Source organism: Aotus nancymaae, unplaced genomic scaffold, assembly GCF_030222135.1.
Source record: "Aotus nancymaae isolate 86718 unplaced genomic scaffold, 86718_ANA_hifiasm-v0.15.2.pri h1tg000049l, whole genome shotgun sequence".
NCBI lineage: Eukaryota > Metazoa > Chordata > Mammalia > Primates > Aotidae > Aotus > Aotus nancymaae.
Window position 1 is genome coordinate 19894369 of NW_026988463.1, and position 26869 is coordinate 19921237.

The 26869-nt window shown below is 45.0% G+C and overlaps 1 protein-coding gene across 4 annotated transcripts; it reads left to right on the forward strand.

Annotated features, from left to right (window-relative positions):
* Positions 1 to 25129, forward strand: LDAF1 (lipid droplet assembly factor 1). Of its 4 annotated transcripts, none has more exons than XM_064362556.1 (5): positions 3 to 98; positions 2713 to 2905; positions 14740 to 14908; positions 16665 to 16803; positions 23194 to 25129. In XM_064362556.1, exons 2-5 carry the CDS (start codon positions 2810 to 2812, stop codon positions 23264 to 23266), a joined length of 477 nt encoding a protein of 158 aa, XP_064218626.1. In that variant the 5' UTR covers positions 3 to 98; positions 2713 to 2809; the 3' UTR covers positions 23267 to 25129. The 4 variants fall into 4 exon arrangements, with proteins under 4 accessions (XP_021527984.1, XP_012320124.1, XP_064218626.1 ...); XM_064362557.1 differs by lacking the exon at positions 3 to 98 and adding an exon at positions 429 to 728; XM_021672309.2 differs by lacking the exons at positions 16665 to 16803; positions 23194 to 25129 and adding an exon at positions 15070 to 15658 and having other exon boundaries at positions 1 to 98.
* The last annotated feature ends 1740 nt before the right edge of the window (positions 25130 to 26869 follow it).

Sequence of the window (26869 nt, forward strand, 5' to 3'; positions counted from 1 at the left end):
TTCCTCCTCTTGCTCCTCCTCCTGCCTCTCTTCGCTCCTCCCGCCTTTCTTCGCTCCTCCTGCAAACGCGGTGGGGGCTGCTTGGCCGCCAGGAGCAGGTGAGAGCTGGGAGCTTGGGAGTGGGGGTCCGGGAACCCCGGCTGGCTGGACCCCCCTCGCCGGGCCGGGAGCGCGGAGGAGCGCGGGAGCGACGGCGTGAGCGCGCGATCGGGGTCCCACGCCCGTAACCCTCTGTCCCGGGGTTAGTGTAAGGGCCGTCTCCTGCCTGTGAGTCACTGAGACCGGGCTGGGAGCGCACGAGGAGACACGATTCCTCCCCACCCCTAAATACACACACACACTCCACTAGATGAGATTAACTGGTAGCTAGCACCACCACACCCCGAGACTGTGCCCCTTCCTGGAGAACCTGGCAGGGAAGACGTCGAGGCAAACCTCCCTAGGATTATTGAAAACGGGGGCCCTCCTCACCACCCAGCCCCTCTTCTCCACCGAGGTCTTCTTCCTGGTCACTGCAGAGAGGAGATCTGCAAGTATCAAAGGAGGCTTCTCCCCCAGATTAATAACAAAGTACTCTACTCCCCCCTGAGTTCCCATTACTCAGCCTCTGTGCCTTCTAGGGCGCGGACCCCCTCTCCACCTGCATTTCAGTTCCTTCCGCCTCTCCTGGCGTCTCCCTGGCTTTTGAAGTCTGAAAGGCTGAGTTCAGATGGCGAGGGGGCGGCCAGGTAAGCTTGAGTCACCCTGCAGCTCCCATCCCCAAACCAGAGATGTGATTCCCCTCCTCCCAGTTAGAACGTTCGAGATAGTCGTTTGCCCCTGGAGGTGCTAGGGTGGGAGAGCCAAGAGATTTATCTGGAGACTTGGAAGGAGAAAGGGTTGGCTGGTGTTGGCCTGGCCTAGTCCCCCAGGCGTGGAGAGGGCGGGGCACCTCTTGGCCACCCCGGGTCCACGCTTTCCCTTCTCGGGAGACAGCTCCGCGCCTGGGGAGGCCCCTCCGAGGAGTGAGTAACCAGGGGGTCTGGGAATTGGTGGCCAGGTAGACGCATTTGAAGGCTGTGGCCGATGGCATTCTCCCCACTCATCCACCATCGGACTCCCCAGACATGTCTGGGTGGCACTTGAGGCTCCCAGGCCAAAGGAGAGTTGGGCCTGTAAGGGGAATTGGGTTTGTTTCTGGTTGCTGCCGAAATGAGAGTAGGGGAACTGAGTGCTGGAACATCCCAAGTTCAAGATGTATCCGGCCGCTTCAAAGAGAGAATGTTAGGTGGGGGAATTAGTCCCCTCCTCAACCTCTCCCTCCAAAGGGTTTCTTGTTTTACAAAAGGGAAGTAACAGAGGATGTCTAGCTGGGATGATTAAAATGTGTTTTAATTTGCATACTAGACCCTATACATCTTAGGAGTAGATAAAATTACCCCCTGGGCCGGGAGCGGTGGCTCACGCCTGTAATCCCAGCACTTTGGGAGGCTGAGGCTGGTGGATCATGAGGTCAAGAGATCAAGACCATCCTGGCCAACATAGTGAAACCCAGTCTCCAATAAAATACAAAAATTAGCTGGGCGTCGTGGCCGTGCCTACAGTCCTAGCTACTCGGGAGGCTAAGGGAGGAGAATCGTTTAAACCCGGGAGGCGGAGGTTGCAATGAGCTGAGATCACACCACTGCACTCCAGCCTGGCAACAGAGCGAGACTGCATCTCAAAAAAAAAAAAAAAATTACCCCCTGTAATGAATGCAATTAGCATGTGGGATATTCAATATGATAAATGTGAAGATCTCTCAATTAATTTTGGCCATGTGGACAGAATCTTTTAAACATTTGTACTGTAGGTCAGGAGGTCAGTTTATAGGGAGAAATGGAAAAGATATCTCTGTGTCCAGCCAGTTCTGGGAAATGTAAAATAAGATTAATTTTTTTTATATTTGAAAACGAGGGTTAAAAAATATATCTAATTTAACCAATTGCCTTTATTAAAAATAAGTAAAAATTGTGTGAGATTGGGACAGTTCTGGAAATTCCAGGCAATTTAGTTAGAGTATAATTATTGTGAGGTCTGGTCGGGAGATGCAGTTCTCCTTAGCAAGGACAGACTTACCCACAAGTAAATAAACTGATGATGTCTGCAAGGATAGAATTGGGAGCCAACCTGTGCAGTAATAAAGACAACAAGGCTGCTGTTGTACAAGAAAACTTGCTAGGGAAAATAAAAGGCAATGAGATTCGAAATCATATATTCAGCTTTCTTACTTTCTGTATGTTTTCAGCATTTTCTCAAGCTAAAAAATAAACATAAGCTCTCAGAGATAATACTGTTAACATTTTATCATTTTTTTTTAAAAAGTATCATAGACATCTTTTCACATCACTAAAGTCACACCATCATTTTAATGACTGAATTTTTCATTATTTAATCCATTTTCTCCTAATGGAAATAAGGTAGCTTTCCAATGTTTTGCTAGTCATTATAGGTTATAAACAGGGATGCGGTGCACAGCCTTTTGGCACATTTTGAGATACCTGTTTCATTATTTCCGTCATGTTCCTGGAAGATAAATTCCTGGATTGAAGTGTGTGCAATCTGAAATTGTTGTGAATATTGCCAGGTTACCCTCAGTCTGCATGCCCGCCATCAAGGCATGAGGATAGTAGAAGCTCTTATTGAACCAGTTTGATGAAGGCCACTAATAACTTTTGTTTCCTCTGGTAACAGCAAGAGGCAGGGCAACCTGAGAGATTGGACCAGCGCTGCACTGGGTAATTTCCTGGTAGGAAAAATAATCCCCAAGGAGATTGAAGTGAGCTTCAGGATGGCAAAAGAGGAGCCCCGGAGTATCTCAAGGGACTTAAAAGAGCTGCAGAGGAAGTTGTGTTTGCTGATAGAGTTCTTCCAGAATAACCCAAAGGTCAGTTTCCAATCATTACATATAATGGAAAATCCCTATTTAACACTAGCGTAAACAAGATAGAAAGTTATTTCTTTCTCCAGTAGAAGTAATTTGGAGGTAAGTCAGGAATCTTTCTAGCTTACCACCCTGCCATGTCTATGCTGTGACCTTCAAGCTCATTGTCTGAGATGACTACGAGAGCATTCAGCCATTGTATCCATGTTGCAGGCAACAGGATTTGAGGAGGGGGGAAAAGTGATGTGCAAGTGACCTCCAATTTAAGGAGACTTCCTGGGAGTCACACACAGTACTTCCAATTACATCTCTTAAGACAAAAATGAGTCATTTGCCACTAGTGACAAATGCAGTTGTTTAGCTGGATAAAGAAGTCTGTGCCACAGATATCATCCTTTTTTGTTTTGTTGTGATTTTTGCCCTGTTACCCTAACAATGAAAGAGGAAAGCCTACTTCAAGATATGAGTTCTGTGTTCCACCAGGAATCCAGGACCAATCGAAATATGATGTGAGCCACGTATGTAATTTAAAATTTTCTAGTAGCCACATTTAAGAAGTAAAAAGGGGTAGGTAAAATTACTTTTGGCCAGACACAGTGGCTCACACAAAAGTTTGGGAGGCCTAGGCAGGCAGATCACTTGAGGTCAGGAGTTTGAGACTAGCCTGGCCAACATGGTAAAACCCCGTCTCTACTAAAAATACAAAAATTAGCAGGCATGATGGTGAGCGCCTGTAGTCCCAGCAACTCGAGAGGCTGAGGTGGGAGAATCACCTGAACCTGGGATGCAAGGGTTGCAGTGAGCCACAATTGTGCCACTGCACTCCAGCCTGGGCGACAGAGCTAGTGAGACTCTGTCTCCAAAAATAATAATAATAATAATAGTAATAATAATTTCAATAATGTATTTTATTTAACCTAATATATCCAAAATATTATTTCAACATGTAATCATTTATACAAAATTTTTAATTAAAAAATGTTCTTGAGACATTTTACCTTCTTTTTCATACTCCGTCTTTGAAACCCAGTGCATATTTTACACTTCTGGCACATTTCAATTTGAGTTAGCCACTTTTTAGGTATTCAGTAGCCACTCGGTGGCAATGGGACTCCAATAGTATATTTTTTCTTGCATTATTTGCCCTTATGGCTTTCTTCTATATGCCTTTCAGCATTTTGTCAGGGAAAAGAAAAGCTTTCAGAGCTAATCCTGTTAACATTTTGTATGTCATTCTACACCTTTTTTCTCTGCAATAGACCTATAATTACACATACGTATATGTAACAAAATGAACTGTTTTGTGATGTATTTTTGTTTTTTGTATTGGATAGCACAGCTCCACCAGGATCTACTTGAAGAGATATTTCTTTACAGACTGCAACAATAGATTCTGGACTTGCTCCAGAATTTATCTGGCACTCTTCGTGGATTTACCAAGCTATTTTTAAATTGGACAAGCAGTTTTCTTGCCAGTTGGCGGAGACTCTTGTTATTAAAAGTTAGCTCAGTAAGAAGGGTCCTCCTGCTTGTTCCACATTTACAGCTGATTCTCATTAACCATGGTAGTTACGGTCTATAAAGTCACTGCAGACACTGATTAGCACATACCAAACCATCACTCCTAGGGGAAATACAGAATTCGGTTGCTGTGAGACTCTGTTCACAACATTTTTGTCAACTGATCAGTGCATAACCTTGTTTTATGTGTATTTCTGTTTAAAGACACATTAACATATTGTTGCTCATTAACATTGGACTCAGGGCCACAACGGTACTGTGACTCATGTCTTAAAGCTAATCACACACATGTAATTTCTTCATAAGGCACATCACAGCCTTCTCATGCTTAGAAATACTAGAGAACACTTCAGTACTATAGTTGGTGACCATTTTCTTTTTTTTTTTTTGTGAGGCAGAGTTTCACTCGTTTCCCAGGCTGGAGTGCAATGGCACGATCTTGGCTCACTGCAATCTCTGCCTCCCGGGTTCAAGGGATTGTCCTGCCTCAGCCTCCCAAGTAGCTGAGATTACAGGCATGCGCCTCCGTGCCCGGCTAATTTTTGTATTTTTAGTAGAGACGGGGTTTCTCCATGTTGGTCAGGCTGGTCTTGAACTCCTGACCTCAGGTGATCCACTGCACCTACAGTGTTTTTTAGGTCATTAGTAGACATGCCCACAACAGCAAAAAATGAAGTCACCTGCCACGCACATTCCTAGCTGAGGTCAAGCAAGGTGACACTGAGCCTTCCTGTTTTGCTCTTTAAACAAGTGTCCTTATTGTGACCTATTTAGTGCCACGTTTGTGCTTTAGGCTGGTGATTTTACTGTTGAAAATGGTCACCAATTGGCTCACGCCTGTAATCCCAGCACTTTGGGAGGCTGAGGCGGGTGGATCACTTGAGCCAGGAGTTCAAGACCAGCCTGGCCAATGTGACAAAACCCCTTCTCTACTGAAAATACAAAAATTAGCTGGGTGGGTGACGTGTGCCTGTAATCCTAGCCTCTTGGGAGGCTGAGGTGCAAGTATTGCTTGAACCCCAGAGATAAAGGTTGCGAGGAGCCAAGATCACACCACTGTACTCCAGCCTGGGCAACAGCGAGACTCTGTTTCAAAAAAAAAGAAAGAAAAAGGAGGGCCGGGCGCGGTGGCTCACGCCTGTAATCCCAGCACTTTGGGAGGCCGAGGCGGGTGGATCACGAGGTCAAGAGATCGAGACCATCCTGGTCAACATGGTGAAACCCCGTCTCTACTAAAAATACAAAAAATTAGCTGGGCATGGTGGCGCGTGCCTGTAATCCCAGCTACGCAGGAGGCTGAGGCAGGAGAATTGCCTGAACCCAGGAGGCGGAGGTTGCGGTGAGCCGAGATCGCGCTATTGCACTCCAACCTGGGTAACAAGAGTGAAACTCCATCTCAAAAAAAAAAAAAAAAAGAAAGAAAGAAAAAGGAAAAGAAAAAGCACTGCCAGTATTCATTTTAAGGTTACAAATCAATTTTAGTGAGGAGGCAAATTTACAAATATGGAATCATGAGTGATAAGGATTAACTGCATATTTCCTGGCTCTGACTATATGCCAAGCACTGCACTAGGTATTCGCCCCGCCTGAAGTTAGTAGTCACGTCCACCTTCTGAAGTAGGCATTTACGCAGCAGATGAACTTGCTTTTTGACGTTTCTCCACCCCTTAACGTCAGATCCTTAGCCATGTCCATTGGAATAGGTTTGAGCTAGATTAACTACCAGGCCAGCTGACTCCCAGAACAACAGGAAAAATCATCAGTTGTCTAAATCCTGTTGTTCTTCAGATAGTACTGAGATAGAGTAGTTCTTTTCAGAATTTTTTATTGTGTTAATATTAATTGTATTAACAACTCGGTAGAGTGACGCTGGAGGAAGGAGAGCAAATCACCTATAAAACCATCACTGAGGGCCAGGCCTGGTGGCTCACATCTGTACTCCCAGCACTTTGGGAGGCGGAGGCTGGCGGATCATGAGGTCAGGAGATTGAGACCATCCTGGCTAACACGGTGAAACCCTGTCTCTACTAAAAATACAAAAAAAATTAGCTGGGTGTTGTGGCATGTGCCTGTAGTCCCAGCTACTTGGGAGGCTGAGGCAGGAAAATTTCTTGAACCCAGGAGGTGGAGGTTGCAGTGAGCCGAGATCGTGCCACTGCACTCCAGCCTGGGCGACAGAGTGAGACTCTGTCTCAACAAAAACAAACCAACAAAACCATCACTGACAAATCCAGTGGTGGCTATTATTATGATGATGGTGCCCTCTCGGTATATAATTTTTACATAATAGCGGTTATAATCACAGCAGACGTAGTTCTGTATTTTTATGTTTTGTTTGTTTTTCAAAAGAAAAACAGTCTTGCTCTATCGCCCAGACTGGAGTGCAATGGCATGATCTTGGCTCACTGCAACCTCATCTCAGCCTCCCGAGTTCAAGGGATTCTCCTGCCTTGGCCCCCTGAGTAGCTGGGATTACAGGCATGCACCACCACTCCTGGCTAGTTTTTGTATTTTTAGTAGAAACGGGGTTTCACCATGTTGGCCAGGCTAGTCTCGAACTCCCGACCTCAAGTGATCTGCCTGCCTCAGCTTCCCAATTTATTTGTATGTTTATTTTATATTGTACCCTCCTGTGTTTCCATATTGAAACATAGGTCTTCAGAACAATGACTTTGACTGATAATATATCAGCAAATACATCAGATCCACATACCGTAATTTACATACTCATCCCCTTGTCTCTGGGAAATTTAGAAGATTTCTTTTCCCACAGCTAATTTTTACCCTTTCTCCTGGTATTAGTAACCCCTTTGAACTTCAGATAAGAATACTATCGGCTTTTTCAGATGGAGTGTGCGAAACAGCTCCAGCCTCTCTTTCAGGAAGCCTCTGGAATGCATGATCATTGCATTTGTCTTTTAGACTGAGAAAGACAAATCTGCTCAAAAGAGTTTAAGCAAAAAGCAAATCGATAGGCAGGACTTGCTGAGACTTTTGGGAAATGTAAGGTGATCTGAGAAACCCAGGACAGGAAGTGAAGCCGGGCCGAGCCTCAGAAGGAATTAGAACCAGGGTCTGGCAGTTTACTGGGGTCAGAGGTAACTCCCAGTGCCCTCTCTTGGGCCATGCAGCTTCTCTTCTTAGCCTGTTTTTTTTTTTTTTTTTTGAGATGGAGTCTCTATTGCCCAGGCTGGAGTGCAATGGCACGATCTCGGCTTACTGCAACCTTTGCCTTCCAGGCTCAAATGATTCTCCTGCCGCAGCCTCCCGAGTAGCTGGGATTACAGGTGCAAGCCACCACACCTGGATAATTTTTGTATTTTTTAGTAGAGACGGGGTTTCACCATGTTGGCCAGGATGGTCTCGAACTCCTGACCTCATAATCCACCCACCTCAGCCTCCCAAAGTGCTGGGATTACAGGAGTGAGCCACCTCACCCTGCTCTTTTTAGCATTTTCTTGTGTATCTTCTTCACTCTCCTCTCCCTGCAGCCTGGCTTCCTTGGCTTTTCCATTCATGTAGGCAAACGTGGCTGGCCAGGCCATGTCAATTAATGTTAATTCTGTACCTCTCCCAACTGAAGCCCTCCAGGGAGACTGGCCTGGGTGTCTCAGTGCCTGATTCCTAGGAGCAAGAATCTGGTTGCCCCAGTCACTTATGTTCAAGGAGGTGGCAGCTGTGCCAGAGTATTTCCTTTCATTGCTGTAAACATGGCTTTGGGGGCCCACCCCTGCCGTGGGAAGGGGTCAGCTGCAGGAAAGAGGAGGAGATATGGAGGGTGGCCTGAGCAGATTATCTCTGATGGCATCTCCTTATGTGGATGATCCATGAAAAAAACAGCTGCTCCCATGCTGGAGGCTTCCTGCCACAAAGGGTGTTTTCAAACAACCTCCCTGGGCACCTGTGTGCTAACCCCTGAATCGCATGCCAGTGGGAACCTGGGGGCATAGAGAAACCATCACAGAGCACCTATGACCTGTCATCACCAGTGGTTTTATTTATTTATTATTTTTGAAACGGAGTCTCGCTCTGTCGCCCAGGCTGGAGTGCAGTGGCGCTATCTTGGCTCACTGCAACCTCTGCCTCTTAGGTTCAAGCAATTCTCCTGCCTCAGCCTCCCGAGTAGCTGGGATTGCAGGTGTCTGCCACTATGCCAAGCTAATTTTTAAAATATTTTTAGTAGAAACGGGGTTTGACCGTGTTGGCCAGGCTGGTCTCCAACTCCTGACTTGGCAATCCACCCACCTTGTCTTCCCAAAATGCTGGTATTATAGGCTTGAGTCACCGCGCCTGGCCACTAGTGGTTTTTAATGGTCCTCACCCTTTGCCCTTCTGGTAGTGAGAGATAATGAATCGCTGATTGGTTTTTGCATTCTGACGCCAGGGAATTTGCCTAGCTCCTGAATCATCCCAGGTGGAGCCTTCATGTCCTCAAATACTGGCCACATTGTCCCTACTTTACAACCCAACTGCTTGTGTCTGACCTTGGGCAAGTCACTTAGGCTCACTGAATTTCCATCTCCTTTTTAAAAATTATTTATTTTTATTGAGACAGAGTCTCCCTCTGTCTTCCAGGCTGGAGTACAGTGGTGTGATCACGGCTCACTGTAGCCTCGAACTCCTAGGCTCAAGCAACCCTCCAGCCTCAGCCTCCTGAGTAGCTGGGACTACAGGTGCACACCAGCATGCTCAGCTAATATTTTATTTTTGGGGGAGACAGGGGTCTCACTGTGTTGCTCAGGCTGATTTCAAACTCTTGGCTTCAAGCAGTCCTCCTGCCTTGGCCTCCAAAGTGCTGGGATTACAGACGTGAGCCACCATGCCCAGCTGCCATCTCTTCTTTTCTAAAATGAGCAATGACAGGCTCAGAGGTTAGTTATGAGGATTATCTGAGATGCTGTTTGAGGGTTTAGCACAGAGTCCGGCACGTAATGTTGTCAGTCTGTCTCAGCCTGGCCTTCCTGGGCTCTGCAGTGCTGCACTGTGCCTGTAAAGTCTAGATTGAATAACCTGTGCCTGTCTCCAGGCTGGTGATGGAAAATCACAGTGCAGGTTACTGAATCATAACCTCTCCCACTTTCCATCTTTCCATTGCATCCCCCTCTGTTGCCATGAGAATGAAACGTTAATTGCTACGTTCTACCCCTCTGGGTTTAAATAGTGTTAGGTCGTTCTTTTTTACTTACCTTGTAGCATTGTAGGAAGAAATAAATGAGGAAATAACACAGGAGGTGCTTAATGCAGTGCCTGGCACCTGAGTGTTTAATGAATGTTCTCTGTTATTACTAGGTGTGGCTGAACCGCATCCTCCCCTCTTAGGACAGACTGGCTGGAGCTCAGCTGTACTTCCTGGGAGAAGACAATTGCTGGGTTTAATCGTCTGAATCTTGGTCTTCTTGCATATGTGAATGGCTTTCTATTTGTTTGATTATAGAACCCAGACTCAGAAAAGGCTAAGAATGGCCGGGTGCAGTGGCTCACGCCTGTAATCCTAGCACTTCTGGAGGCCGAGGCGGGTAGATCACTTGAGGTCAGGAGTTTAAGACCAGCCTGGCCAACATGGTGAAACCCCGTGTCTACTAAATAATATAAAAATTAGCTGGAAACTGCTTGAACCTGGGAGGTGGAGGTTGCAGTGAGCTTAGATCATGCCATTGCACTCCAGCCTGGGCAACAGAGCCAGACTCCATCTCAAAAAAAAAGAAAAAAAGAAAAAAGAAAAAGGCTAAGAAAAAAGTGGATTCCTTAAGGACTGAAGTAAAACAGACTTGCCTATTTCTCTTTATATCCCTGTGCCAAACTGTCCCTAAGTCCTGTGTATTCTTTCTTTTGTCATTCCACTTTTATACCCATCTCCCCGTCCTCTTCCCTCTCTGCCATCAGCCAGGACTTGACCATCAGTATATCTTGCCTGATCTCCTGCACGTCTTTCTCCCTGCCTCCTGCACACAGGTTCATATTTCTTAAATCATTCCTTTAATCATGTCATAGTTCTGCTCAAATGCCAGCAGTTTGTTCCCTGTTTTATTTTTCCCAGATGAATTTTACATGAGTGCTATCTAGCAGAAATATTATGTGAGCCACATATATTTTATGCTCAGCTAATTTTAATAGTTTTAGTAGCTATGTTAAAAAACATAAGAAATAAATGAGGTTAATTTTATTTATTTACTTAGTTATTTATTTAGAAATGGAGTCTCACTCTGTCGCCCAGGCTGGAGTGCAGTGGCACAATCTCAGCTCACTGCAACCTCTGCCTCCCGGGTTCAAGCGATTCTCCTGCCTCAGCCTCCTGAGTAGCTGGGATTATAGGCATTCACCACTATGCCCAACTAATTTTTTTGTATTTTTACTAGAGATGGGTTTCACAATGTTGACCAGGCTGGTCTTGAATTCCAGATCTCAAGTAATCTACCTACCTCAGCCTCCCAAAGTGCTGGGATTGCAGGCGGTAAGCCACCGTGCCCGGCCAGAGATTAATTTTAATAATATATTTTTAATTTAACCCAATATATCCAAAACACTATAATTTCTACATGTAAGTAATATAAAAAGTCATTAATGAGATATTTTGCAATTTTTTCCTACACTTAGAGCACATCTCAATTCCAATGCCAAATTTTCATTGGAAATATTTGATTTCTATTCAGATTTTTTTTTTGAAATGGAGTTTTGCTCTTGTTGCCCAGGCTGGAGTGGAGTGATCTTAGCTCACTGCAACCTCCGTCTCCCAGGTTCAAGTGATTCTCCCGCCTCAGCCTCCCGAGTAGTTGGGACTACAGGTGCCCGCCACCATTCCTGCCTTTTTTTTTTTTTTTTTTTGTATTTTTAGTAGAGAAGGGGTTTCACTATGTTGGCCAGGCTGGTCTCAAATGCTTGACCTTGTGATCCACCCACCTCAGCCTCCCAAAGTGCTGGGATTACAGGCTTGAGCAACCATGTCCGGCCTCTATTCAGATTTTATAAAACTTAGAATTCAGCAAAATAGATTCACATACTCAACCTATCTGAAACGTACTTAAAATTTTTCCAACGACTGAATCAAGTCTCAGCTTTAAATTTTAAATTAAATTAAAGGCCGGGCACAGTGGCTCACGTCTGTAATCCCAACACTTTGGGAGGCCGAAGTGGGTGGATCACAAGGTCAAGAGATTGAGACCATCCTGGCCAACAGGGTGAAACCCCGTCTCTACTAAAAATGCAAAAATTAGCTGGGCATGGTGGCATGCACCTGTAGTCCCAGCTTCTTGGGAGGCTGAGGCAGGAGACTCACTTGAACCTGGGAGGCGGAGGTTGCAGTGAGCCAAGATCATGCCACTGCATTCCAGCCTGGGTGACAGAGCAAGACTCCATCTTAAAAATTAAATAAATAAATTAATTAATTAATTAAATTGGAAATCCATGCTATCAGTCACAGGAGGAGCATTTCAAGTACTGAATGGCACAGGTGACCGGGTGATGGACAGTCCTGGGGTAAGAAGGCAAGCCTGGTGTCCTGGCGTCCCAGCCTCATGGTCTCCTTCCACTGCATGGCCCTTCCCTTGCTGGCACAGCACACTCACTGGTTTACTGCTGCCTCCCTTTCCTGGAGAGCCCATCTGCTCCTCTCCACTGTGGTTCTTTTGATTGTAAGGGTCAGATGACAGAAGAAGCATCAAATAAAGATGCATGTGGACTAGCACTGGAAAGACGTCAGGACCTGAGACAGCACAAGGGACCAGCCCACATTCTGTGTGGCAACTCCCAGGGCCTCTCCACTTCTCTCTGGCTTTCAGCTGACCCAACGCAGCAGGATCTCACTGTACTCTGGTGATGGAGTGTCCAGACTGGGCAGCCCCGACTCGGAGGTGATTCTTGCTACAGTCATCTCTGGCTAGAGAAGTAGAATGGCAAGATCTTTGGTGGTTTTTGTCAGAATGGTGGTGTAGCAGGAGGCAGTGAGGCCAGTGGGCATTCTGCTGTCCTGTGGCCTGGCAGGGAGTAAAATTGGCTATGCCCCGAGAGTAATCCTTAGGAAACCATGCTGAATGAAGCCCAAGACCAACGGCTACGACTTCTTGGCATGGCCTCTTCTATTTGAGCAGGGTGTGGCTTGCACTCATAGCTCCTTCAACATGAACCACAAACCCCTCCTGCCTTCCAGCTCACCCTGAAAATCCCACTGTTTAAATCACTTGGGTAAACTCTTCTTCCTAGGCAGCACATGTGTTTTGGAGGACTGAATTATGTCTTTCTTTCATCTGCTGGCCTGCAATGCCCTAGGAATGAAGCTTAGGAAGGACCCGTTCTGACAGAAGAAGGTTCTGGAATGATGGTACCTTTCAAGTGAACAGGATCTAGAATGTCAGTACTGAGGAGAGAGAAGGCATGGAGCCTAAGAAGGAGAGGGGGAAACCCATCTTTGTGGATTTGCCTAGGGCCAGCTCTACATTAAAGCAGTCTCTCTCCATTGAGTCAGATCCAAAATTCCTTTTGCCTGGTGAAGGGAAATAAACTTTATTAACACAGCATAAACTTGCATTAGTCACAGGCTGTGGCCAACTATGGTAACAGGTTGATAAGATTGATGACATAAAAGCGTTTTTACTTGATGTGTTGGTAGCTGCTGCAAGTATCGGACATTTTGAGTCAAAGACCTCACCTTTTTTTTTTTTTTTTTGAAAAGAAGTCTTGCTCTGTCACCCAGTCTGGAGTGCAGTGGTGCCATCTTGGCTCACTGCAACCTCCGCCTCCCAGGCTCAAGTGATTCTCATGCCTCAGCCTCCCTAGTAGCTGGGACTGCAGGCACGTGCCGCCATGCCTGGCTGATTTTTGTATTTTTGAAAGAGATGGGTTTTACCATGTTGGCTAGACTGTTCTCAAACTCCTGACCTCAGGTGATCTGCTTGCCTCGGCCTCCCAAAGTGCTGGGATTACAGGTGTGAGCCATCGTGCCCAGTTAGGCCTTAGCTTTTAAGGCTGAGATTTTGCCACTTGGAGGCTGTGTGACTCTAGATAAGTGATTTAGTCCATTGCTTCTCAAACTATAATGTGTATGCAAAACACCTGGAGAATCTTGCTTAAAAAAGCAGATTCTGGCTGGGTGCAGTGGCTCCTGCCTGTAATCCCAGCACTTTGGGAGGCCAAGGTGGGCGGATCACCTGAGGTCAGGAGTTTGAGACCATCCTGGCCAACATAGTGAAACCCTGTCTCTACTAAAAATACAAAAATTAGCCAGACGTGGCAGTGGGTGCCTGTAATTTCAGCTACTTGGGAGGCTGAGGCAGGAAAATTGCCTGAACCTGGGAGGCGGAGGTTACAATGAGCTGAGACTGTGCCACTTCACTCCAGCCTGGGTGAAAGAATGAGACTCTGCTGAAAGAAAGAGAGAGAGAGAGAGAGAATGAGAAAGGGAAGGAAGGAAGGAGGGAGGGAAGAAGGAAGGAGGGAGGGAGGAAGGAAGGAGGGAGGGAGGAAGGAGGAAGGAAGGAGGGAGGGAGGAAGGAAGGAGGGAGGGAGGAAGGAAGGAGGGAGGGAGGAAGGAAGGAGGGAGGGAGGAAGGAAGGAAGGAGGAAGGGTCTGATTCATCAGGGCCTGAGATTCTGCATTTCCTTTTTCTTTTTTTGGAGACAATCTCCCTCTGCTGCCCAGGCTGAAGTGCAGTGGTGCAACCTATAACTCACTGCAGCCTCAAACTCCTGGCTCGAGTGATCCTCCTGCCTCAGCCTCCCAAGTAGCTAGGACTATGGGTATGTGCCACCATGCTAAGGTAGTTTTTAAATTTTTTGTCGAGATAGAATCTCACTTTGTTGCCCAGGCTGATCTGGAACTCCTGGCCTCAAGCAATCTTCCTGCCTCGACTTCCCGAAGCCCTGGAATTACAGTTGTGAGCCACCACACCCAGCCAGATTCTGTGTTTCTAACAAACTCCTAGGTAATCCGAGTAGCTAGGACTTAAACCTGTGTGTGTGTGAGTGGCTTCAACTATGAGAACCTCAGCTGTAAAGTAGGAGGCAGATGGTATGTACATTACATCAATGCACCTGTATGCTGAAGAGGTCTTCTGAAGACTGTGTTTAGCAGGAGAGACATGACTGAGTCTTTCCTCCATTCACAGGACTTGACCTTGAGTGGGGACATGCCACCTGCCCACAACTGCCTGAGATTGCTGCCTGGGTGACTCATGTCTTGGGAGAAGTCTTGTTGTAGTGACTTCTTAATGCATGAGTGTTCCAGCTTTAGGACCTCTGGTTGTAATTCCCAAAGCTTGGGCAGGTCCATTCAACCTGGGATTCAGGCGTGGTACTTAACCCTGGCTCTTCATCCTTTGCCCACAGGTGATGGCTTTTACGAAGTCTCCAGTGGGTCAGTACTTGGACAGGCATCCGTTTCTGGCCCTCGCCTTGCTGGTGTTCATTGTCACGTCGGCCGTTCCTGTTGGGTTCTTCCTGCTCCTCGTGATCCTTACCACCCTGGTTGCTCTGGTGGGGGTCATAATACTGGAAGGTAGCCTGTTCTATCATTCACCCCCTTGGAAAGTAACTCAATTGGGAGAACAATACTTTTGGGGCATCTGTCATTTAAAAATTTTTTTTTAAGGGACGGGGTTTTGTTGCCCAGGCTGGTCTCGAACACAAGTTTCCCTGATGCACCTGATTCTAACGCAGGTGGTTGGCGGCCACACTTTGAAAAACACTGATCTAAAATTTGGAAATCTTTATGAAAAGGCAGCACATCTGTGGATCATCTCTTCCTTCCAGCCTTTTCAGGGTCCATCCCTGAAACCATCACTGTGGCTGTGGGAGGCGTGCTGGGCTACCTGGCCACTCGCAAAGCCAAGGGAAGGATGTCAGCCATACAACACTTGCCGTGTTATTTGTTCTTCATGCTCTTTTCCTTGTACCTTTTATTCTTTCCCCCCACCACAGGCCCCACATTATGAAAAATGTATTTTCCTTCCATGTATTAGAAGGTAATTCATTAATATTCCCATTAAGAATGGGAATGGCATAGAAAAATGGCATAGAAAATGGTGCATAAAAATGCCCAATCAGACCTCAGGATTTAAATGTGATAATTCTGTAATCCCGGCTACTCAGGAGGCTGAGGCAGGAGAATCACTTGAACCTGGGAGGCAGAGGTTGCAGTGAGCTGAGATCATGCCACTGCACTCCAGCCTGGGTGAGAGAGCAAGACTCCATTTCAAAAAATAATAATAATAATACATAAAAATAATAAAATAAAAATAAAATGTGATAGTTGTCAGGCTGGATTTTCAAGGATGCCATCAAAAGCTGCATTTAGATTTTACTTTAGCCTGCGTGACCTTTATACGTGTAACTTATAGGTAAATGTAAATAATGGCATTTATTATGCAGTTTGAGACACTAGAGATAGTCTCCCTTAGTACTGCCTTGGCTGACTCCTCATGGGGGATTCTTTTGGAAGTCCATCTCTGACCCTGAGGATAAGGGGATCTCAAACTCTAACACTAAGGGCAAGACAAAATGAGCAGGCTGGTTGCAGTGGCTCACACCTATAATCCCAGCACTTTGGGAGGCCGAGGTGGGTGGATCACTTGAGGTCAGGAGTTCTAAACCAGCCTGGCCAACATAGTGAAACTCCATCTCCTCTAAAAATACAAAGATTAGCCTGCCATGGTGGCAGGTGCCTGTAATCCCAGCGCCTTGGAAGACTGAGGCTGGGAATCGCTTGAACCTGGGAGGCAGATGTTGCAGTGAGCTGAGATTGTCCCACTGCACTCCAGCCTAGGAGGCAGAGCAAGACTCCGTCTCCAAAAAAAAAAAAAGACAAAAAGTGCAAAGTGGCCCATGTGTGATGCAATTTGGGAATTGTAGAGACTGGGGGCAATGGGAGGGCCAGCCAGTTGTTGCCATGGTTTGATGCCCACTCAGGTGCCCATATTGCCTCCTTTTTTAACATGATGCCAGAAATCTGGGTTTTTTTTTTTTTTTGAGACGGAGTTTCGCTCTTGTTACCCAGGCTGGAGTGCAATGGCGCGATCTCGGCTCACTGCAACCTCTGCCTCCTGGGTTCAGGCAATTCTCCTGCCTCAGCCTCCTGAGTAGCTGGGATTACAGGCATGAGCCACCGCGCCCGGCCCAGAAATCTGGGTTTTTATGGGATGTCTCCTTACTTTAAAATTCTGAGTTAGCTGTCATTATTTTAAACACACTGACCGAGGGTCTGCCAGTTTTCAACCTGTTTGAGAGGAACACTTCTAACCACGTTCTCCTCCTAGGACTGATCATCTCTGTGGGTGGTCTCTCACTGCTCTTCATTCTCTGTGGCTTGGGCTTCGTATCACTCGCCATGTCGGGGATGCTGATGGCATCCTATATAATAGCCTCCAGCCTCATCAACTGCTGGTTTTCTCCCAGGTAAATACATGTCCGTGGAATAATTTATTTTCTTAATCTCTCAAATTTTTTTTTTTTTTTTGAGACAGGGCCTCTGTCTCTCAGGCTGGAGTGCAGTGGCATGAACATAGCTCACTGCAGCCTCAACCTCCCAGACTCAAGCAATTCTCCTGGCTTAGCCTCCCAAGTACCTGGTACTACAGGTGCATGCCATCACACCCAGCTAAATTTTTTTTTAACAGAGATGGTATCTCACTATGTTGCCCAGGCTGGTCTCTAACTCCTGGGTTCAAGCAATCCTCCTGCCTCTGCCTCCCGAAGTGCTGGAACTACAGGCATGAGTCAACGCACCTTGTTGAATAATTCAGTCTTTGCCACTTGAAGGGATTTTCACAAATAAAACCATAATCCTAGTTGATGTCTAGAAGGAAAATTGTAAGACCCGGGTGTTGCTCGTAGTCCCCCATGTATGCCAGACATCAGATGGGAATTTACCATGGAATTGCAAACAAAGCAATTGCTATCATCTTCCATCAGATACACACATTTCATTGTCATAGCAACTCTATCAGTATTATTGATTCCTTTTAAAAGATGTCCATTTAGGCTGGGCCTGGTGGCTCATGCCTGTAATTCCAGCACTTTGGGAGGCTGAGGCGGTTGGATCACCTGAGGTCAGGAGTTCAAGACCAGCCTGGCCAACATGGAGAAACCCTGTCTCTAAAAATACAAAAAATTAGCCATGCGTGGTGCTGTGTACTTGTAATCCCAGCTACTCAGGAGGCTGAAGCAGGGGAATCGCTTGAACCTGGGAGGCAGAGGTTGCAATGAGCCGAGATTACACCGCTGCACTGCAGCCTGGGTGAATGAGACTCCGTCTTAAAAAAAAGAAAAAAAAAAAGATGTCCGTTTAATTTACAAATGGCAAATTAGGTGGTTTTCTTTGGCAGAGTGGGACGGAAAGGAACTGGAACAGGAGAAAAATGACCCACCAGGCATGCCTGTCTCCCAAAGCAGTACAGTATGGGAGCCATGAATCTTCTGTGCCCAGAGTTTGTCTTGATCCCCTCTGCTCTTGAGAATGTGAGTTTCTCACCAACAGAGTATGAGCCTCGTGTTTGAATACATAGATTTTTGCTCCTATAATATGGCTCTTCGATGCCAGCTACTTCATCTGGGGCTTCAAGTGAAGCAACAGTGATCTACTTAAATGCTGGAGGGAAAACCCAGCTATGCTGTCATTACTGGGAGACACTGTGTTTGTCTATAATGTGCCACCTGCCTAAGGGATTTTCAAAGGAGATTTTTTTTAATGCTTTATTTTTGTCCTGTGTTGATTTTAGAATCTGAGTCCCAAGCTCATCATACTTCATTTAAGCTCCTGCTAAGTTGATGATAGTGGCTACTGAGCACTTGTTCTGTGCCAGGGACTCTCTTAAAATACTTTCCAGGCCTTATCTCATGTAATCCTTACAATTTAGTCCCTTTCTATTATAAGGAAAATTAAGCCAAGTCCCTTAAGCTGAGAGTAGCACAGAAGGGTCTTAAATCCAGGTTAGTTAATTCCAAAGCCCTCTTAATCAAGATACAAAGTGACTCTCTAAAACAGGAGTTAGTAAACAATTTCTGGAAAAGGGCCAGATAGTATTTGAGGCTTTGCAAGCCATATAGTCTCTATTGCAGTTATTCAACTCTACTGCTGTAGCATGAAGGCAACGCAGACCAGGAAGTAAATGAATGGGCATGACTGTGTTCCAATAAAACTTTATTTACAAAGACAGGCAGCTTGCTGGATTTGACCCAAGGCCCATGATTTGCCAATTGTTGCTCTATAAGAACTGATATCCCAAGTTTTGTTTTTCTTTAAAACAGCCTTTGAACTCCTTACCAAAAGGTTATCCTGTTATTATTCATATGTTGAAAAATAAAAGGTTATCTTGTCATTATTCATATGTTGAAAAATATTACATCCACTTCACTCCCAGGCTGGAGTGAAGTGGATATAATATAAAATCACTCAAGGATGGCTCTCATAGGATTGCTTAATTGATATATCTGGAGTCATATTCACCTTTTCATAAATCACTTCGATCACTCTTAGTCTTTTGTTTGTTCATTTGTATTTTATTTATAAAGTAGAGTCTTGCTATGTTGCCCAGGCTTTCTCAAACTCCTGGCTTCAAGCAGTCCTCCCACCTTGGCCTCTGAATGGACTGGGATTATAGGCCTGAGGCATCCGACTCATTCCCAGTCTCAAAGACATAAAAGGAGAAATATTGGCCTATTTTGCATATTGAGGGTGATGCTTCTGAAATAAAATTGCTCCCTATCTCTGAACCCTGCTGTAATAGGGTAAGTTCTTAAAAATTATACCAAAGGAAGAAGCAAAATCTGACTCCCTACTTATTAATGAAGAAATTGAAAAAGAAATCCAGGATATGTATTTCCCCTTATCCTTCCCTATTGCTGCCAACCAATTGTTTCCACTTGGGCAGAGGTTCTTAAGCTTTTTGTTCTCAGGTCCCATTTTACCTTCTGAAAAATTATTGAGGCATCCAAGGAGTTTTTCTTTATGTGGTTAATTGTATTAATAGCACTTTGGGAGGCCAGGGAGGGAAGATAGCTTGAGGCCAAGAGTTTAAGACCAACCTAGGCAACATGGCAAGACCACATCTCTACAAAAAACACAAAAATTAGCCAAGTGTGGTGGTGCATGCCTGTAGTCCCAGCTACTCAGGAGGCTGAGATGGGAGGATCATTTGGGCCCAGGAGTTCAAGGCTGCAGTGAGCTGTGATCACACCACTGTACTCCAGCCTGGGCAACAGAGCAAGACCCTGTCTCAAAAAATAAATGAAATGAAGTGAAAAATAAATTAAATAACATGACATAAACTATATACAGTAAAATGAATTAAAATAAACATAACATAAATTAAATATTAGCTGGGCATTGTGGTGCATGCCTGTGGTCTCAGCTACTCAAGAAGCTGAGGAGAGAGGATGGCCTCAGCCTGGGAGGTTGGGGATACAGTGAGCTATGATTGCACCACTGTACTCCAGCCTGGGCAACAGAGCTAGACTCTGTCTGAAAAAGAGTATTAATAATTATTTCTTTTTTTAAAATTTTTTTCCTCAATATTCCTTGTTCTGAAATAATTCAATTAGAAACCATAACATAAATTTTTAAAATATTCATTTCAAAGGAACAATATTACCTGTTGATTTAAATAACGTGTTTTAATGAAAAGTAACTATATTTTCCAAAACAAAATAAAATTTGTGAATGGCGTTGTTTTACATTTTACAAATCTCTTTCATATCTGTCTTAACAATTGTCAGCTGGCTTCTCACTTGTATGCTTGCATCCATTCTGTTGTGCTATGTTGTTCTGGTTGAAGTATTTGAAGAACACTCAGCCTCACTGAAGTGTAGTTGGGAGAGGGAGGCAAAGCTTTTTCAAACGATTGTGGATATTCTATGATAGTACACCAGAACTCCATAAGTGGTATTTTCTTAAAGGTTAGCTGAAATGTGAAATTTTTATACTCTATTCTATTGAAATCTGCCGGTCTATCGCACACTTTAAATTGATCTTTACCATGCATGATTTTGTAACTTCACATGTTGGTCTTTGGGAGAATGTTGGTTCATTGAATCATGCAAATCTTCCAAATATACTTTGAAAAATTGCACTGTTCCCTTGTGAGAGAATGCAAGTGAAAAGGCATATAATAGGTCATGTTATTGTGAATATAGTTTTCATCTGAGAACCCCTGGATTAGCAAATTTCTTTTTTTTTTTTTTTTCTTTTTTTGAGATGGAGTCTTGCTCTGTCACCCAGGCTGGAGTGCAATGGCTTGATCTTGGCTCACTGCAACCTCCGCCTCCTGGATTCAAGCAATTATCATGCTTCAGCCTCCTGAGTAGCTGGGATTATAGATGTACACCAGCCTACCCGGCTAATTTTTGTATTTTTAGTAGAGATGGGATTTCATCATGTTGGCCAGGCTGGTCTCGAACTCCTGAACTCAAGTGATCCACCTGCCTCAGCCTCACAAGGCGTTGGGATTACAAGCGTGAGCCACTGCACCCAGGCTGCATTAGTGAATTCTTTATAACTCAAAAAAAGATAACTCCTTCATTAAATGATCAAAAGCATGCAGTGGGGGGAAGAGGAGCTATACAATTTATTTCATGATTTAATGGAATTTTGGCCCTAAAACACAAAAGATAATACAACTTAAATTTTTTAAAAAGGAAACAAAACTAAATTTCCCTTACTTATGAAAATCAGCTAAACAATATTTAAATCAAAGATACCAACCTGCCTGCAATGTAGATCAACTAGCCTTTGAGGGGCAAAACCACACTGCTTTGTTGTGGAGACAGCAAGACCTCCCAGGGCCTGCATCTCGGGAGAAGTCAGGCCCTGGGCAGCTGTGTTTATCTGTAGAGCCACCAAACTCACTATCCCACATCATAATCTTCCAAACCAGCCTAAGCATAACTAGCTTTCTTACATCTTTACTAAGAAAAGGAAAGACTTCTTCCTTAGTTTTTTGTTATCAGGGAGGAATGCTTTAGGTGGCAAGTAATGAAAAAAACCAAAGTAGATACTAGCTTAAACACACAGGGGACTTATTTTTATTGCTTAATGAAAACCTGGAGACCACCCAGGGCTGGTGCAGCCGCTGTGTGGTACCCACATATCCAGCACCTTTTGCCTTACTGTATTGCCATCCTTAGCCCATTGGTTTCCTACCTGATAGCCAAAATATACCTGCTACAGCTCCGGGTGCACCAGCTACCTTCCAAGCAGGATAAAAGGAGAAAAAAATTGAGTCTGACCTTTTTTATGATGTAAATATTTCCCAGGACCTCTCACCACTATACCCCCACAGACTTCATTGGCTAGAACTTCGTCAGATGGCTACTTGTGTTAGTCTGTTTTTGCATTGCTCTAAAGAAATACCTGAGATTAGGTAATTTACAAGGAAAAGAGGTTTATTTTGGCTCATGGTTCTGCAGGCCGCTGGCATTTGCTTCTAGTGAGGGCCCCAGGAAGCTTCCTGTCATGGTGGAAGGCAAAGGGGAGCCATTGTCACATGGTGAGAGCAGGAGCAAGAGAGAAAGGAAGGAGGTGCCACATTCTTTTGAACAGCCAGATCTTGCGTGAACTCAGGGCAAGAACTCAGTCATTTCACAAGGATGACACCAAGCTATTCAAGAGGGATCCACCCTCATGACCCAAATAGTGCCCCACCAGGTGCCATCTCCAACACTGGGGATCACATTTCAGCATGAGATTTGGAGGGGACAAACATCCAAAGCATATCCCCACTCTAAGCTGGGAGTGTTCAGCTGTGTCATCTTCTGTAGCATAAAACTTTAAGAGAAGGGTTTGGGAAATGTCTACTGTTCAGCCAAACTCTGGTGTGTGCTGTGGTTTTCCACAGTGGGGTGTCAATGATGGCAAGGCTTTTTGAAATTCGAAGATCAACCATGGATCCAACTGAGTTCTCTCAAAGTCTTCTGACAGTCACAAGAACTGAAGAAGACAGACTAGTTTATCTTCCTTTCCCCTGATACGGTTTGGCTGTGTCCCCACCCAAATCTCATCTTGTAGCTCCCATAATCCTCATGAGTCATGGGAGGGACTTAATGGGAGATAATTGGATCATGGTGGGTTTTTCCCATGATTGCTGTTCTCATGATAGTGAATAAGTCTCACGAGATATGACAGTTTTATAAAGGACAGTTGCCCTGCATATGCTCTCTTGACTGCTGCCATGTAAGAAGTGCCTCTGATCTTCCTTCACCTTCCACCATGATTGTGAGGCCTCCCCAGTCATGTGGAACTATAAGTCCATGAAACCTCTTGTTCTTTATAAATTACCCAGTATCGGGTCTTTATTGACAGCATGAGAATGGACTAATTCACTCGTCCTCCCCCGCAACTCCTTTCCATGGAAGGTGTCAAGACACTAATTGGAATCAGAAGATGTGGTCTGAATGCCCACCCTGCCATGTTTTTTAGCTTTGTGGTCTTGAACAGGCTGCTTGACTTCTCTGATCTCAGTTTTTGTCCATTGGTAAAATAGACAAAATAGCTACTCTTAATCTACCATTCTCAATGGATTGTTGTGAGGACACAGATAATTGAGAAAAACATAATACATATCCAAATTAGAAGATGGGAAAGGGGCAGTAACCCTACTCCTAACCTGGTCATTTTAACCTCCTGTGCCCTCAGTTTCTTCATCTGTATAATGAGCATCAGCCTGGTGTTGTTGCAAGAAGCAGCTAAAAATAAATGAGCAAAAAGAACATCATGTATTCAACTATGCACACTTCCCACATTGCTCTCTACTGAGGCCCTAGAGCTAACCATTTCCTCTTGTTATTCGACAGACCACTGACAAAGCAAAACCCCAATGGCGACTGTCAGCCGGCCATGAAAGCCTCAGACTTCAAGGGGCTTTAACAGGAATGAGTGGCTGCTCGGAAGCTGGGCTTCTTTTCAAGTACTGCTGGATCATACTCGCCCCTTGGGATTATGGCTCAGAAGAAGGGGGCTGGGTAGGCAAGCACTCCTTGGCAAGCACTCATCCCACTTTTTCACTTATTTGTAGGATCCTGCAGCAGCCAATTTAGGGACTGTGTTGTTCTTGTGTTGGTTCCCATGTAAAGAAGCAGCAGAGAAATGCAATGGCTCAACAGCTCGCTCTGACCCAAGTATGCAGACTTGGCCTTGGCAGGGTCCTGGGCTTCTAAAGTCTAGCCCATTGACCCCAAAGCCTCAAGGTTCATGTCCAACAGTTCCATTGGGAACAACAGTGATTGCTTATTGTTTTTTGTTTTCAGAAATGAGGGCAGCTGTTCATTTTTTTACTCATGTGAAATAAGGTGGGAAAAAAAAAAATCCAAAACAGAACATGCTCTTCTGTGGTATTTGCTTTTCATCAGAAAGAACAGCAACATTTGGGAATAATAGCCTCTCCAAGTTGAAAAATAGAGTCCAAATGTAACTTTGTGGCCGAGAGTCTTTTCAAAAAACTCTAAAGGTATAGTTTCCACTGTTCTTTTGAGTACTGTTAAGTGCTGTTAATCTTTTACATATTTGTACTTGGTACTTTTGTATTGTTTTAAAGAACTTGTCCTGTTAAGCCATTTCCCTCTCTCCCTCCCTCCCTCCCTCCCTCCCTCCTTCCCTCCTTCCCTCCTTCCTTCTTTCCTTCCTTCCTTCCTTTTTATTTTTTTGAGATGGAGTTTTGCTCTTGTTGCCCAGACTGGAGTGCAATGGCTCAGTCTTGGCTCCCTGCAACCTCCGACTCCAGGGTTCAAGCAATTCTCCTGCCTTAGCCTCCCAAGTAGCTGGAATTACAGGTGCCTGCCACCATGCCCAGCTAGTTTTTGTTGTTGTTGTTGTTGTTTTGTTGCTGTTGATGTTTTAGTAGAGACAGGGTTTCACCATGTTGGTCGGGCTGGTCTTGAACTCCCGACCTCAGGTGATCCACTTGCCTCAGCTTCCCAAAGTGCTGAGATTGTAGGCATGAGCTACTACTCCTGGCCTAAGCCATTTCTTAAAATAAAAATGCTAAAGGACTAGAAAGTAAAAATAAAACTTCCTATGGGATTTCCCAGTGGAATTATTGAGTGGTTTATTTGCTGTGGCATGTCATCAAATATTTATCTGGGTGGGCTTTTTTTGTTTACTCTTTTCCCCGCCTCTGCTCCATACATCAGACCTGCCTATTCCTCTGTCAACTTCATGGTGGTGCTGGGTAATAGGAATTTTTTTAGTTGCTCCTGGTAGACACCCAATTCAACATTACTTTAAAAAGAGAGGTGGTGGGGAAAAGGAAAAAAAAAAAGCCAAGGGGTAGATCTTGAGGGGCTGCTAATTGCAGGGGCTGGGTGGTGTCAGTAGGCATCTCTCACCCCTCATATCTCAGTACAGCTTTCCTCAGTGTGAGCTGCTTTTGCAGACAGGCCCACTCCATGTGGAGGTCTCAGAAGCTCCATCCCGGGCAAGAAAACTGCTTTTTTCCAACAGTATATACAAATAGTCTGGATTTGGCTCTGATTGGACAGACTTGGGTCATGTGAGCAAGCCCAGACCAATCACAGTGGCTAGGACGATGGGATATACAGATGGGGTGGGGCTGGGATGGTGGCTATTCAAAAAACAGAGGAGGCAATAGGTCAGCCCACTGTTAATATAACTATTAATATTAACACCTACTGTTTATTGGATGTTTCCTTCATTCATGCAAGCGTCTGATATTATCTTTCTATGCTGTTTACCCAGCTGGGTTCTGCAGCTTTAATAAAGAATGCGAGGATCCCTGGTCTCCCTCCTGAAGTTTTCTTTCTAATGCAAGAGTGAGTAAGCAAGCATATTAGTTATCTGTTGCTATATAACAGTTTGCTACTAACTATTGGCTTAAAAGAGCAGGCATTTTTAATCTCACATTTTTTATGTTTTTGGGGTCCAGGAATGGCTTGGCTAGATCTTTTGTAAGCCTGTGATCACACTGTCGTCAAAGCTGGTTTCTCATTTGGGGTCTAAGGACCACATTCCAAGCTCACATGGTCATTGGCAGCGTCCAACTAGCAACGGGACTTAAGCCCTCAGTTCCTTGCTGCACATTCCTCTCCCCGTGACAGTTCACTGTGGCCAATGGCTTCTTCAAAGCCATCAAGGGAGAGTCTCAGCACAGTAGACATTACATTCTTAGGGAACGTAATCATGCATGCACAATCACAAACATTGGACCACTCTATCCATGTTCTGCTGGTTAGAAACGAGTCCCAGGAACCACTACCCACTCTCATGAGGAGGGGTCACCCAAAGGCAGGTAAACACAGAGGGGACCTTGGGCTCTGCCTTAGAGTCCTTACTAGGGTCCTTAGTAGTCCACCTTACTACAATAAGTAGACCAAATATTAGACCAAGAGTGCTGAAGAGAAGTAAAAGGGTGGTAAGTAACTGGGAGAGCATGCTTTAGCCACAGCTATCAGAGATTTCTTCTGTTTGAATCAAATATGAGTTGTCACCATGCCAAACACACAGAGAGGGTGTTCTGGCAGAAGGCACAGTATCCCACAGGCCCACAGATGGAAAGAAACTTAACGTGTTTAAGGAAAAAATGATGTCAGCATGGCTGGTCCTTATCATGCAAGACCTCATGGAGTGAGTTTACACCAGGGGTCCCCAACCAGTACCGGTCCTTGGCCTGTTAGGAACCGGGCTGTACAGCAGGAGGTGAGCAGTGAGGGATCTAGGTTGCAGGCTCCTAATGAGAATCTAATGCCTGATGATCTGTCACTGTTTTCCATCACCCCCAGCTAGGACTGTCTAGTTGCAGGACAACAAGTTCGGGCCTCCTATTGATTCTACATTATGATAAGATTTATAATTATTACATTGTGTGTTATTATGTAGTAATAATAGGAATGAAGTGCACAATAAATGGAATACACTTGAATCATCATGAAACCACTGCCCCACCCACTGCAGATTGTCTTCCACAAAACTTGTCCCTGATGCCAAAGAGGTAAGGGACCTCTGGTTTATGCCAAAGAGCAAAGGAAATAAAATGAAGAATCTTACATGGGAGAGTGACATAATCAGACTTGGGCTTTTATTTTAGGGGCGTGGTTGTTTGTTTGTTTTTCAGATGGAGTCTCGCTCCGTCACCCTGGCTGAAGTGCAGTGGTGTGATCTTGGCTCTGCAACTTCTGCTTCTTGGATTCAAGTGATTCTCCTGCCTCAGTCTCTCGAGTAGCTGGGATTATAGGCACACTCCACCACCCCCAGCTAAGTTTTTGTATTTTCACTAGAGACGGGATTTCACCGTGTTAGCCAGGATGGTCTCAATCTCCTGAACTTGTGATCTGCCCGCTCAGCCTCCCAAAGTGCTGCCGCACCCAGCCGACTTAGGCTTTTAAAGATCACTCCATGACCAATGGATGTGAAGCAGAAAGGCCAGTTGGGAGGTCTATAGAGGCCCAAGAGCAGAGAGGATGGTTGTAACTTAAAACATACTAGGCTGGGCACAGTGGCTCGTGCCTGTAATCCCAG

Coding starts and splice junctions, on each gene's coding strand:
- LDAF1 (XM_064362556.1), top strand. CDS start 2,810: ATGGCAAAAGAGGAGCCCCGGAGTATCTCAAGGGACTTAAAAGAGCTG. Junction 2,906..14,739: donor TCTTCCAGAATAACCCAAAG/GTCAGTTTCCAA, acceptor CTTTGCCCACAG/GTGATGGCTTTTACGAAGTC. Junction 16,804..23,193: donor AACTGCTGGTTTTCTCCCAG/GTAAATACATGT, acceptor GTTATTCGACAG/ACCACTGACAAAGCAAAACC.